Below are 14,229 nucleotides of genomic sequence, written 5' to 3'. Positions count from 1 at the left end.
TACATTTGAGGATAAATCAAATAGGTAATCTAGGTATTGATATCAGATATTCATATTTAAAAATAAGTGAAATATTAAGGTAGATTTTACCTACTAATATATTTTTAGCTTCTGTAGCAGCATTTCAGTGAGGTGGAATGTGCCAAATGAACACGCCTCATTTTGAAAATTTCTTATATATTACAGGTTAGGTATGGTGGGTAAAACTCTATACAAAGGTTTATATAGTGGGTATACCTCTATATTCTGCTCTATATAGTGAGCAAACCTCTCCACATAAATCCACATAACATCACTAAACCTGATGCAACTTGGTCTTTGAAGTTTGGTGTTTTAGTCTTCATCGTATTTGAATCAAAACTGAATTTGGAGAACATCTAGTAAGATCTGGTTCAAGAAAAAGAGAAGTTGTATATGTAATAGAAAATATATATAAAAGAGAGAGAGAAATTTCAATAAAACTTGGAATTTTTAATTAACAACCTTCCCGTTTAAAAAGGTTCATATTTAGTAAGAAATCCTAAGCTTTACCTTGGGAAATATGAATCGGTACGATTTAACCAAACATCACACACACAAAATAAAGAAATTCTGTTTAAATCACCTATGTTTTGTGAAAATTCATGTATATCTAATTTAACTTCTACTTAAAGAACATGTCAATAGAAAAAAATAACTGTTGGACTACATTCATTCTACACAAATACTTATGATAGATGGTTAAAAATACTATAATCACAAGTATTTGTGTAGAATGTATGTACATAAGCTAAATGATTTTCTAAACAAAAAAGTAGTAATTTCCCTTTCAAGATCATGAAGATATATCAAATGATTTCATACTACCAATGTATTTAATTCTTGCTTTTAACTCAAGGTTATTCTACACCTTAGATTTAAGTGGGAAAATTCAGCTAGCTATTAGTTTTAAAGACCTGTAATTTGAAACAAAATGTAAAAAAAAGGAAGCAAATTTAGACCTGAAATATTTCTCCTTCTTGCCACAAATAAAACACAGCAGTAAATAGCATATTTTAGGCTTCTGATTTTAAAGATTCTTTTGTTAGGATTCTTTTAAATTGATGTTTTTACAAGAAACAACAACCTGCTTCCCAGTACAATGCATATATATTGCTGAATTTGCCTTCTTTATGATAAACATAATATAATATATAGAATATATACTAAATAAATATATACTAAATAAGAATATATACATATAAAAAAAACATCTAAACTTCTAAATAAAAAATTAAGCAAACTATTCTCCTTATGGGGAAAGGATGAAGGGAAAAGTAAAGTATGCATGACACACACCAGTTGGGCCATTTTATGTACTCCTAGAAAGCACTTAACATGATGAGAGAAATGAGAACAGTATACAAGAGAAAAATTCTTGTGTTTGCTTAATTTAAAAATGGGAAAATAACAAGAATTATTTTTACATCTACCTGATCTATTTTTAAGCTTGTTTATTTTCTGTTGACCTCTATGCTGGCTGTATATATATATTTATTTTTTTTTACCTCAGAGTGTATGTAAACATTTCTACATTGTTCATGTTCACCCTCATGTAAAAGGAAATGAATATTACATAACAGGACCAGGGAATGTGAGGGCAGCTGCTCAGCCCTTTGCAGACTTCCTTTTAGGTGTACCTCTGGGCCTTTATTACTACCTTACTGTTTATTAGGTACCTTCTGTCTCTTACAAGTTGCTTTTACACAATAATAATAGTAGGTTGATGCAAAAGACAGAGAGAAGACTAGAAATATATGATAAATTTAACTGAAATCATAAAAATGAGATAATTGCAATTTTCTACAAGTAGAAGGGGTTAATAGTTGATAGCTGAATCAAAATGGTAGTCAAATAAAACTTCAGCTACAATCTTAACTAGTAACAGACAAAAAACTATTTCTGGGAATGATAATTAACACAAACCAGTATCATTTGTATCTAAACTCATCCTGATGTAATAACCCAGTCATAATGAACTTAATTTCTCGTCATTTATTTCTCCATTAGGACAAGGAAAAACAGACTTACAAAATTATGTATATGTCATGATAGCAGAGCTGTTTCAATCAGTTCATATATTAAGAAAAAAAGAAGACTACTGATTTCTCCATATTGGCTAAGATGTCCACAAAGCAACACTATAACTGCTCTTCACAGGACAAAGGCAGTGAAATTGCAGTGGTACCTTTTTAAATATTTTGCCCTGGCACCCGAAGTATTTAGGCACAAAGATATTACTAGAAGTTGCAAAAAAGTGACCTTCTAAAATCAGACTTTTCTTGCATTTATTAGAAGTCTGTCTTCTATTTCAGTTAATCTTAAAACACTGTATCATTCACATGTTTTTACTCCTTCATTCTCCAATTTTGATAGTTTAATAGTAATCTGGTACTTTGTCATTCAACTAGCTTCAAATTTCTGAGAATTGCTTATGAACATAGAGACTGTTAATTTTGTTCTCAAAACAAATGGTCTTGCTAAACCCTGCTTAACAAGTTTGGGTGTCAAATTAATTTGTCTTCTTGTCTTAGAAAGAAGCCTCGTTCTGATGTCTATTTCATGTCTGGCCTACAGATGTTACCTGTTATCATTGCTTAACAAAGAAAAACACAGTTTACACCAGAAGAGATTCTAATCCAGAGAGCTGCAATTTCCTGCTGAAATTTTCAGCAACGAGTATTTGTATTAATCATGCAAAAGCATTAAAACAGGATATTGATGTGTTTGCAAAGGTATGAAACATGATTGAGAAAAATGATCAACATACTAAAACTACAAAAGTCTACAGAGAAATTCTACATAAGTGCATATCAGATTAAGCATGTTATTGTCCTAATTAGTTTGTGTTACAGTAGCAGGGAAGGGTATTTTCAAGCTTAATCCAAAGATTATGGTGTGAAATGAAAGAGGATATGGGGCAAACATAAGGTGAAGGTTACCAGTGAGTATTATTGGCTTTTGAGAGTGTTTGGGCCGTTCATTATTTAAATAAATGCATTAATGTCTTCTATCCTATCCTTTCCATTTATTGACTCTGCTCTTTTCCTCATAGTAATTTCTTCCATCTATGAGTAAACTGCTTACATAGGATATATAATCTAAAATAATTATAAGTATCTGTATTTCCCACCAAGGAAAGCTTTCACAGGCATTTAAGTTATATTAGTTCACTGACTTTCAATACCAGCACAAATAGGATAAGACAAGAATGTAAATAGCAGAACAAATCGAGATAAACTGCATGCTAATGGAGTGACACTGCAGTGCAGACAATAATGACACGAAAAGATATGAAATCATGCAGAAAATTCATTATAATATAGTAAAGAAGAAAGCAGCTGGACTAGAAGAGTCCATGGAAAACTAAAATATAACCTGAGATTTGGTTTACCTATATGCCTATGATACAAGTACTGGAAGAAATCTACACTAATTGAATTGAAAATAAGGGGTTTGATGAGAATTTAAAATATTAGATTCCAGACAAGCTGATAACAATTATGTAAAGGAATCAGTGATTCTAGGTATACATTTTATAACAATCACATACATCACAGTTTTTTGTATTAAATCAAGGGTATTAACACTAATATTCATCATGCCACTCAATTGTAATTAATAGGAAATCCTCCTCTATCATGAAGTGCTAATGACTGTGGCATCCACAGTAATTCAGTATAACACGTAATCAAACTGAAAAGGATCTGGAAGGAACTGTTTCCTCTGAAAGATTCTTTCCTTGTCTTCTAGGAGAGGATGATACTGTACTTGTTATTATAAACACTTCTAAATTATATATTACACACTGCAATGGAGTTTAGCCCTCCAATTTTAAAGTAAGTTATGATTATAGTGAAACTGATTGTAGCAGTGTGATGTAAAACTGTCTCAAAAATAATCAGTCGAAAGTTTCCTGTGAAGTCATATTTTTAATTAACATCAATTTTCAGGACTTTGATGCTGGTAATTCTTTTGGTAGTGTAGGAGGAAACGTTCATTTCAGAGGAAATTCTTCTTCTTTGAATCAGCTCACTGTCAATATTGCATTTGTTAGAGGCATATGGATGCAATCACATTCCAGGACACCTTATTTGGTGTCTTACGGACTAAGGCTATTGTCCAACTCTAAAACCTCAGAGTACCACAGCAATAAGGATCTGTGCTTTGCAGACTCATGCCAATTTATGTAAATCACTCTTTCATCTGTTTAAATACAACGATCTTTGAGTGATGAAAACAGTTACGACTGTCACAAACAGTTTGAAAGATTAAAGTAATTCTGCTGCTGGCATATAAAACAATGTTCCACATCTAAACACAAACTTTGCAGGGTCTGTAATGTCATTGCTGGGAAGGATGAAAAGTTATAAGCAAACATTATCACTGCAAGGAAGTATGACATATTTTTCATGTTTGACACTGGACGTAAATATCCTCCCACACTGTTTAATGTGAGAACTGCATATGTGTGGCAGAGATAATAAAACATCTCAGAGAAAACAAATGAAGGGGAAAAAGAGTTATGATAAGTCGAACAGAAAATACAGCTTTGAAGCTGAAAGTCTTCATATTTGTACAGTTTATTCACAAAAGGAAGAATCAGTATTTGATATGCAGAGTAGACAGTCACAGATTCTGCAAGAGAGCCTGATGCCTTGTCGAACTGGTTATCTTTACAAATATATGGTATTTGTTTGACAAAAGCAGATTCATAATTGCAGGTAACAGAAAATCAGGGCAACTATAAGATGCTTGTAAGTGCTATTGCTCTTCTGCAGTTGTTTAAACACCATAAATTAAAAGGCAATTGTGACTGAAATCCAATGCTTCTTAAGAATTGATTTTTTTGCTTAACTTATTCAGCATTAAAAGGTTCAAGAGCTTTACAAAGAAAATGAAACACAAGTGTCATAACCCAGTATGTTGGTTAAGGTAGAGGAATACAACACTAGTGAAAAACAAGTATGTGTCTTAGTTTCATATACTGTTTTAGAATATTTTTTTCTAAGATTTCATGTTAATTTTGTTTCTGTGGATTTACCTCTTGGGGAGAAAAGCTATATTTTTGTTGTAGAGAAGCAAGAAGTTTAAATATTTTTCAGGGGTTTTGGACATTTTGGGAAGTCATTACAGGAAAGATCTACCAAACTACTATGAATAAGGAGTTAAAACATAATTTCTACATCTGGTTTAAAACCAATATAATGCTGTCAGATTATTAAAGGAAATAAATGGCAATGTAAATTTCTTCCTAATTTTTGACTGTATTAAAATTTATAAAGGTACACCCTGTTAATAGTAAAAGAGAAACATGAAATACTATATTGTGAAAATGGTATTAATAATACTGTCTTGGAGTATTCTTATGTTAACATCCTATTTTATATGCTGCTTTGATTGAAAAGTAATAGAGTTTTGAGTGGACTTTTTTTTTTTTTGCCTTAATGTAAGAAATTATATTATCATCATCTTACAAATCAAGATACGTACAGGGGCTATAAACTAAGGAAGGAAGGATGCTCACCTTGGGTTAATACAATGGCTGCTAGTAGATAAAGAATAAATCACAAACACAAGAGATATGCACCAGAAAGGAAGTAACAATTCTTTATGTAGTTGCAGTGACCTAGATCAAGCAATTCACATGATACTGCTTCAGATATTTGAAAGGGTCAGGAGGTATCTGCCTGTTTTGGCAGCCAGGTCTGTTACAGAAACAGATAAGCACCCCTCTTTATCCTCCTCATTCTCATGTCAAAGAATAGAGGAGTTCTGATCAGAGTTTCTGGCCAGTGCACTTGAATACTGTTTTTTCATGACATTTCTTAATTTCTCAGTGTATTCCCCCAAGAATAATATAAAGTGGAAAGCAGTTAACATACAAATGAAGGGGGCTAGCCTTAATAGAACTTATTTTCTTTCCCACTGGATTACCTCAACAATCCTCTATGGTGCATTCAAACAGGCAAATCAGGAGATGTGGATCAAAGCTCCTGTTCTGCAGCAGAAATACATTAAAAAGCACAACAGATTGGATGCATGCCCAGGTAGCTACTGCAGCCTGGCTAATATTATTAAGAAATCACTTAGCAGTAAAAATCAGATTTACTGACATTTTCCATGTGGTTGCTAACCTTGCCTGAAAAATGTACTACCTACCTCCTGACGTAGCACTGCAGTGACTCACTTGGTCTATGACTCTATTTTTCTATTGTACAGTGCCATGACTGAACAGTATTCATCTTTTATGTAGTATAGTATAGATGAACAGCAATTGTAGCAAAGCAATGAACTTAACCAACGTTACTTCCAAGTGCCAGGTTAAAATTCTAAACACAGGACAACTTGTTCTACCATGGGATTGGTCTCAATAGATCTACTCTATTTGACAAATCCCTCCTTCTCCATCTTGTTTGTTACCTTGGGCACTTCAGCATATCTTGTGCCTTTCCTAAATAGTGTTCCTTCCCACTATTAATGATTTTCAGAAACTATTCTGTCTTGACATCAGACTACTTGCTTCCCAGACTCTGTTGTAAACTAAATGAATTCCTGTAATAGCACAGTCTCCATCAGCAAGATGCTTTATTCTTGGAGAAATGAAAAGAGGCAGCTATGCACTTCCTATGCTAACTGCTACTAAGACTACAGACTTTTTGATTTGCACATTCCAGAATACAAGGGAGGATATGCAGCCCAGATTAGAGTTCTTACATGCTTTCTGACCTGGAACCAATGAAGGGGAATTTGACCAGATTTTGCAAGATCCTGGATGAATGTGTTATGCATTTCCATATTTATGACAACAGACAAAAAATATGAGATAGTCAAAGGGTAAAATGAAAAATAGATTTTGTTAAAGCTAGTCACCCACTCCTGCATGTCGTCTATTTTCTGGCTCACATTATACTTGAGAGAATGCAGGAAGAGAATAAAAAGTGTCATGAAAAAGTAAAAACAATGGCTGATGGCCAGCACCCTTTCTAGTGAGTTTCATAGCTGTAGTAACAAAACCTTTTCTTTTCTCCTTTTCAAAACAGAGTTATTTTGCATCTTTCTCACATACAGCTAATGATTTTGATTATTTTTGGTCACAATTTGGTATCCAAAGAAGAGTTTTTTTTTCTAATCAATTAAGAGTACAAATTTCATAAATTAATGTGCATTCCAAACCAACTACTAATATCAAGATTTCAATATTATTTTTGCAAATCATGGCAATTTAAATAGAAAATACTGCAAATGTATTTCTGAAAACAGCATGCAGTAATTCCACTGGAAATACAGTAAGTGTATAGTAATTTATTGTAATTCTTAGGTCTCTATACTGTAGGAAAACTAATAGATTTAATTGTACGGATAAAAATATGTTAATGATTATTTCCACTTTTAGAGTAATTTAAGCGCTTTTAAAATAGCATGGGAATATCAAATACAGCTAATGAAGTATTAACACAGTTTAAACATGATGTCTTTCTTGTGAGAATCACACAACACTTGACAAAGATTATCCTTCATTACAAAAAAGAGCAAGAATCATTATTTTACACTCTGTGTACCGGAAAAGTGAGGCTCTCTGAAAAAGAGATTAACCAACTCTTCTAGCATAACATGTCAAGTAGCTAAACTGGGAATAGAACCTAAAGGTTCTGGCACCTAATTCTCTGTTGAAGGCAATAGGCTATGTTACATCCAGTTACACAAAACAGCACTGACATCATCAGCAGAAGTACAGTTTATCCCCTCTAGCATTTTAGAATGTCAGTCTCCATAACACTGTGTTTTTTTATTACAACACAGCAAGTATTATATTTAATTAGTATTAATTGTAATTAGGAAATTTAAACAGCTCTGTTAAAGCAAATCAATCTGTTGCTTTTTTTTTTTCCCCTACAGTATTTCCCATTTAGCTTTGAGAAGAAATGACGGGAAATTGTGCATCTGAGAAAAACCTGAGTATCTATGTGTTCCAGCCCTATTTTCAAGCCAGAAGTTTCAGAAAAGCATCTGAGCTTTGGATACTTGCTGTGAGCTGGCAGTAAGATAACGGACAAATTTTTCATACATTTGCTTAAACCAGCCTCAACTCTTTTTTAAACAAACAAAACTGAAAGCAGATGCTTAACGGATGCTCAGTATTATCAGTTAACTCCTAATTTCGGAGAAGCAGCTGAGTTTCCAGACACTTATCTGAACTCGACCTCTGAACTTCTTGAAATTTGTCTAATACCTATTTCAACAGCATAAATCAAGATGGTTGTCTGTGTTATTTTTACATATCTCCAGTGTACAGTTTTATAGGATTTCCCTTCTAATACCACACCAAGTACCACCCACCAATTATAAAGATTCAATACAAGTAGGTGACTGAAGGACAAACAGTGTCTGGAGCTCTCAGGACTTTGTACCTGCAAATTCTAATGAAAATGAGTACAAACTGAGGGCAAGTATAACAAAGACATCAATGGAAAACATAGACAGACAGAACAGTGTGATTCTCCATGCTTACTGTTGAACTCTGACACTTTTGAGATTGATTTTTTTTTGTCTCTTTGTTGACATTTGTCTATTTTTATAAGTGTATGCTTGTGCTATCTTATATAGTTTCTTTCCTAGGAAAAGCCCTATACCATCCCAGTGAATCACAGAAGCTGAAAGAGCATATAGACTGGTGTACAGACACATACTAAAAATATTTGTTTTGAATTTGAAAATTTGAATACAGGATTTTCTTTTAAATTAAGTGCATGCAAAAAAAAAAATAAATCAAAATGAATCCCTACAACTTGTAAAAATGTTAGAATGAACAATGGTTCCTGGTGTTGCCATTTCTTACCTGCCTTGACAGACTAATGCCCCTTCAATGCAGTCTGGAATCTTAAAATTTGACAGAAAAACTGATATGGAACTTCAAAACAACTACATTTGAGCTGCTCTTTAAAGTTGTAGGCCCCGTTATTTATTTATAATATCAAACGTAATAATAATGATTATCTATGTGTCTGCATGTGTAGCAATTGAAACTGCTCATCAGTTCTCAGAAAAGAGGCCAGACATGCATGAACACACTGATTTTCACTACTGATCACAACTTGTATGAAATGAGCAAATAGGAATTGTCAAAAAATCTCAGGCACAGAGTAGAAGAGCTGCACAGAGGATATTTCCAAGTTCCGACTCTATCTTAATGTCAAGCTAAAACTCATTCAGGTAAAAGTGACTGAAATTAAGGTCTAATAGAGCCTCGTTTAGCCTACCAGAAATTATTATTTACTATAAAAAAGCTTGTATGAGAAGTATAGGTACTAGAGTGGCTGCTCATATACAGCAGATTTTGTTGCTTTTACTGATGTGTACTCACAGTAGATCTGAAAGTGCTCATGGCTGAACATTTACAGCCAATCAAATGTATTGACAAACATAGTTGATTCTAATGGTTTGACTTATTGACATAATGCTTACAGACACGAAAAGAAAGGAAGAGAAAAATCCACAGAGGCCCAGTGAAAGAAAGAGGCAATGAAACAACTGAAACAGCAGATTTACCTATGCCTATGACAGAGGCATAGACCTATGAAATATACATGCCTAGGACAGAGGAAAAAGCCATCCAATGTTAAAAGATGAGCAAAGAAAGAAGCAGAAAATTGCTAGTATAATACGTGAAGTCAGTGTTTTTGGTTTTATTTTTGTTTAAAATACCAAGGCCAATTTTAAAAATAAAACTACAAAATTAACTTTTGGTCCACTGACTGTTGAGGAAGAAGCAGTAAATCATAAAAAACTGATAGCAAGTTATCTAAAAGATCAAAATTCAAATCCCTTTAGTTCAGAATAATTACCTGCTACAGCAAACCACATGTCAATGTAGTTAGAAAGCAAAACAAGCAGCCACATTAATACAGCAGTGACCAGGACATTGAGATACTCATGTTCTGAGTTATTTTTCTGTGTAGCCTTGATCAAATCACTTATGCTTTGTTTTCTCAGTTGCTAGCTCAACCTGTGGAACAATTTCTTGTAGAAACTAAGTACAATCAAAAACTTCACAGCAATACATCAGAAGTAAAGGTTGTATTCCTTTTACTATAAAAAAGTTCCTTGAATTCCAGTAAACTCCTTTCCACAGCACACAGATTTTAATGAAAAAATGAAGAACCCAAAGAAAGCTAAAAAATGACAAGTGTCACTGAATAACTCGACTTCTTATTTCACTCTGATTAAGTTCTCATTTAGTTGAAAGTAATAAAGTGAAGTCCTAGATGCCAACACAGGCAGTTCAATAAATGTGTGATATTCAGAGCATTGTGATAGGCAAAATACATTGTTTTTAAAAATGGATGAGTGTGTGATGGCAACATGCAACAGCACAGCCTAATTTACCACGTTAAATATTATGAGTGTCTACTGACAACTCATCTCAGAAAAAGGTAGATAAAACAACTGTCAGAAGATGAGAAATTATTTTAGACAAAATTAAAATATAGCATAAAACAATATTATAAAGTAAAAGGTAAACAAGAGAAAATAAAAAGTGGACACTTAATGAATGTGGTTTTGCTCTTCCCAGAATACAAACACGAAAACACTAAAAAGTGTCTGATAAATTTAATAGTTTACTAGTCCGATATTATTAATAGTCCAATAAATTTAATAGACCTCAGTGTCCCGGGACATCATGCAGGAATGTATCCTCTCTTAAACATATATATTATTCACAGACATAAGGTTAACATTTTCTGTGACACTGATAAGGATAAATTCTAATTCTGTATGTATCTGTACAAAGATAGTAAATCTTGTGAGGAACATGATTTTTTGTTTTACAATTATTATTTCATAATTTCTTCAAAAACAGAACTAATCTTTTCCCAAGATCAGCTCAGTAATTTTATCAAGTCCCACTCATCATAAAGCAGTATAGGTCAGCTTTGCAGGAGAAACCAGGTACTGTGTTACCTTTATTGTTTAGAAATGTGGTGACATGCATTTGCTATTCCTTGGTTTTGGCTGGGATTTTCTTTTTAGCAGCTCACATGGTGCTTTGGATCTGTGACCCAAACAGTGTTGATAACACACCAATTTTTTAGCTACAACACTGTGACAAACAGCATACTGGAGATCATAAAGATACTGCAGAAATGTACAAAGTATTATCTCAATCTTGGCATTATAGTTAAGCTGACAGTAAAAATTTCCAGTTAAATAATTGGGAAAGATAACTGTCCTGCTGTGACACAAAGATTTCCTCTTCATGTTTTTTGTTTTGTTTTACAAGTTCTGTGGCAAGAAATGTGCAGCTTTAATAGTGTCCAATAAATTTAAAATAAAATAAATATATCTATTAAGCTCCATTGGCATGGAGAAGGGTGAAGAAGAAGAATAGTTTATTCAACAGTACAACTTAACAAGGACTATTACTTTTAAAGCATCCTGTTTTCACTTCGCAAATAATATAAGACAACCTTGTGAAATAAAGTTATTAAAAAAGCACTACAAGGATCTTTATAAAATGGATTAAGCTAATTCATAAAGTATTACAACAATTTGAATGTAACTAATAGTAAGTACACATTCTGCCTGGAATAGTAGATTCAGATAGTTCACTTGACTTCTCAAACAGCAAATTGTTAAATTGTTCACAATTTCTGGGAGAAATAATAGCACCTTGGTAATATTTAATTCTTAAGAATTCTTAATATAGTCATCAGAAATACTGAGATACTTTGTTTATTCTAACAGACTGTACGTACTCCCTACAACCTGGGGAAGAAAAATCTGTTCCCTTACCTGTTCCACAGCTCCAGAGACCCCAGTGCTGGCACATGCAGCACTGTTGGAAATATATAGTGTAGGAAAACAGAAGAGAGCAAGACTGCTATTTTCAACATCAGCAACATGCATTTACGTGTCTTGTACTGATCATCAAATTGCACCCTCAGACCTCATCTCTTTTATCTCTAGACTCTACCCTCACAGGTTACTTTCTTATGTCTGTTTCTGTCTCACGCAAGGCAAAAATCTTAAATCTGAATTAGTCAGCTAATAGGCCCACACCATTGATACAAAACAGCATTACTTCATGTATGTACATGTACCTTCTCTAGAAGGGTACTTTTCATTCTAGTCTTTTATAGACTTTAAGATTTATATTCTATCTGAAAAATTTGGTCTGTGATAAATATCGTTTTCATTTTACCTACAATAATGATAAAGAACAAAAGCACAAAATAATCAGTAAGAAATATGTGAGATAAAAGAAAACAATCATCTTTGACAAGTGAATTCCAAGATCCGCATATCCATTACTTTTAACACATATATTTAGTGTATTAGGAACATAATCCATAGCAGATAGTATGAAATTTCAGAGGGAACAGGTATTTAATGCACCATACATTATGTATAGAACACCTTGTAAAACACTATGCTATTTATCAATATTTTTCTTCAAATGTGCTTACCTTTTTGGAAGAATTCTTCTAATTTCTCCTTGAAGGGCTGGAGATGCTCTTCTGAAGACTCTCTGCAAACTAACTTCATCTGCTTTTCAGAGGCTATAAAAAGAATTTGAAAGACGTTAGATGTTAGAAAGAAGTAGATGTCAACGCTGTAGAAGCCTACATCCAAATTAGTCACCTACGCATACTTTAGAGTGAATTAAAATAGTCAATTTACATTATAATATTATATTATAATATTATAATATAAAAGCAATTACATTATAATAAAAAATACTGAAGTGTCAATAGTCTAGTATACCAAGTAGAAAACTCTGTATGTGTTTAAAGAGTGGAATTTGTCTTTAGTAATGACTTGTTTGTCTTAATACTCCAGCTCTGAGCTGAGACTTGCTGCTATCACAGCTTGCCACACACACAAATTCTAGACAATATTTAAAGCCCAAAGCTTTGTTCTGTGGTGAGTGGAACATGCCTTCTATCTGGACTGATTTTAATCCATCAATACCAGGCATGTGTACTCAAGCATTTTTCTAACACAGATGCAGGAATTTAGCTTTACTTAAGTATTCAAATTATAGGCCATGACATGAAATAGTAGAAGTCTATAAGAAGAAAGTTAACTTACATAACTTATCATTTGTTTACTATTTAGTCTGTTACTTTAAGACCTGATGCCATGTCAATTTCTAAAAACTCCAGGTTATTTGCCAATTAATTTTAACATTACCTAGAACTTCTGTTAAACTTTGAAGGTTCTAGCGTTCCACATTAAAGATGAAATTAGACTTTTGGAAATCAAAACGCAATTACCTTCCATTTAGTAACTGACTTTATTAAATACTATATGATTTTTTTTCCACAACTCTTAATTCCTATGCAGCTAAATTTAGATAGAAATTTATTTTGGAGTTAAACCTGATAGTTAAAGTTTGGCTGCATAAAACATTTTCACACCATATTGCTGCCACCACTATATAACTCAACTTATTCCAGCAAAAATTAATAGAAAACTGTGGAAACAGAAACTGAGAATTTTAAATTAACATGTAATGGAAGGTTGAAAACACATGCATACATTTTATAGCACAACTTAAATTGTGTTGCTTACTGTTATTGCCTATGGTACTTTTGGGCCACCAAGACTTACAGTTTGTAGAATTAGGAGGAGTTTTCTATATCTACTCAAGCAAACTGTAAAACTTCAGAATAAGATAGGGACATTGGAATTCTATAGAAAAAAAAATCTAGCAAAATAACTGAGATGCTACTTCAATTTCCAGCCGAAATTTTACACAAAGCAGCAGCTACAGGTCTGTGACTAATTTTTGTCATGCTTAAAAAAAATCCACAAGAAGTATATAAGGTAATATTAAGAAATTATTCTAAAGCAATATAAAATGACAAAAGGGTTAAAGTATTAATACACATTATATTGTTGCATTTGATATAGTGACTATAGAATGCACATGACTAATATAATCACCTAAGGTTGATGATTGTATTAATGACTGCAAGCCAGTCATTATTTTAGAATAACCTTATACAAATAAATTTGTAAAAATCTACAGAGAAACAGTGATGAATATATATATATATAATAATAAGCTTGTAACTACAGTAGCATCAAAACATACCCTAACATACTCTAGAAAGGTGTTTTTGCAAACTTAGAGCTACTAATGTATTGTCTTGATTATTCTAGCCTCCTTGATTCTTCCTACAAGCATTAACAACCCAAGATTAT

The 14,229-nt window shown here is 32.8% G+C and overlaps 1 protein-coding gene across 1 annotated transcript in view; it reads right to left on the bottom strand.

The window, feature by feature from the left end:
- Positions 1-14,229, bottom strand: part of FMN1 (formin 1) — a 194,501-nt gene that overhangs the window by 33,613 nt on the left and 146,659 nt on the right. The window contains 1 exon segment of the mRNA XM_040558445.1: positions 12,486-12,578. Within this exon segment, the coding sequence (XP_040414379.1) occupies positions 12,486-12,578 (93 nt within the window).

Source organism: Cygnus olor, chromosome 5, assembly GCF_009769625.2.
Source record: "Cygnus olor isolate bCygOlo1 chromosome 5, bCygOlo1.pri.v2, whole genome shotgun sequence".
NCBI lineage: Eukaryota > Metazoa > Chordata > Aves > Anseriformes > Anatidae > Cygnus > Cygnus olor.
This window is presented reverse-complemented; position numbering and strand designations above follow the sequence as displayed.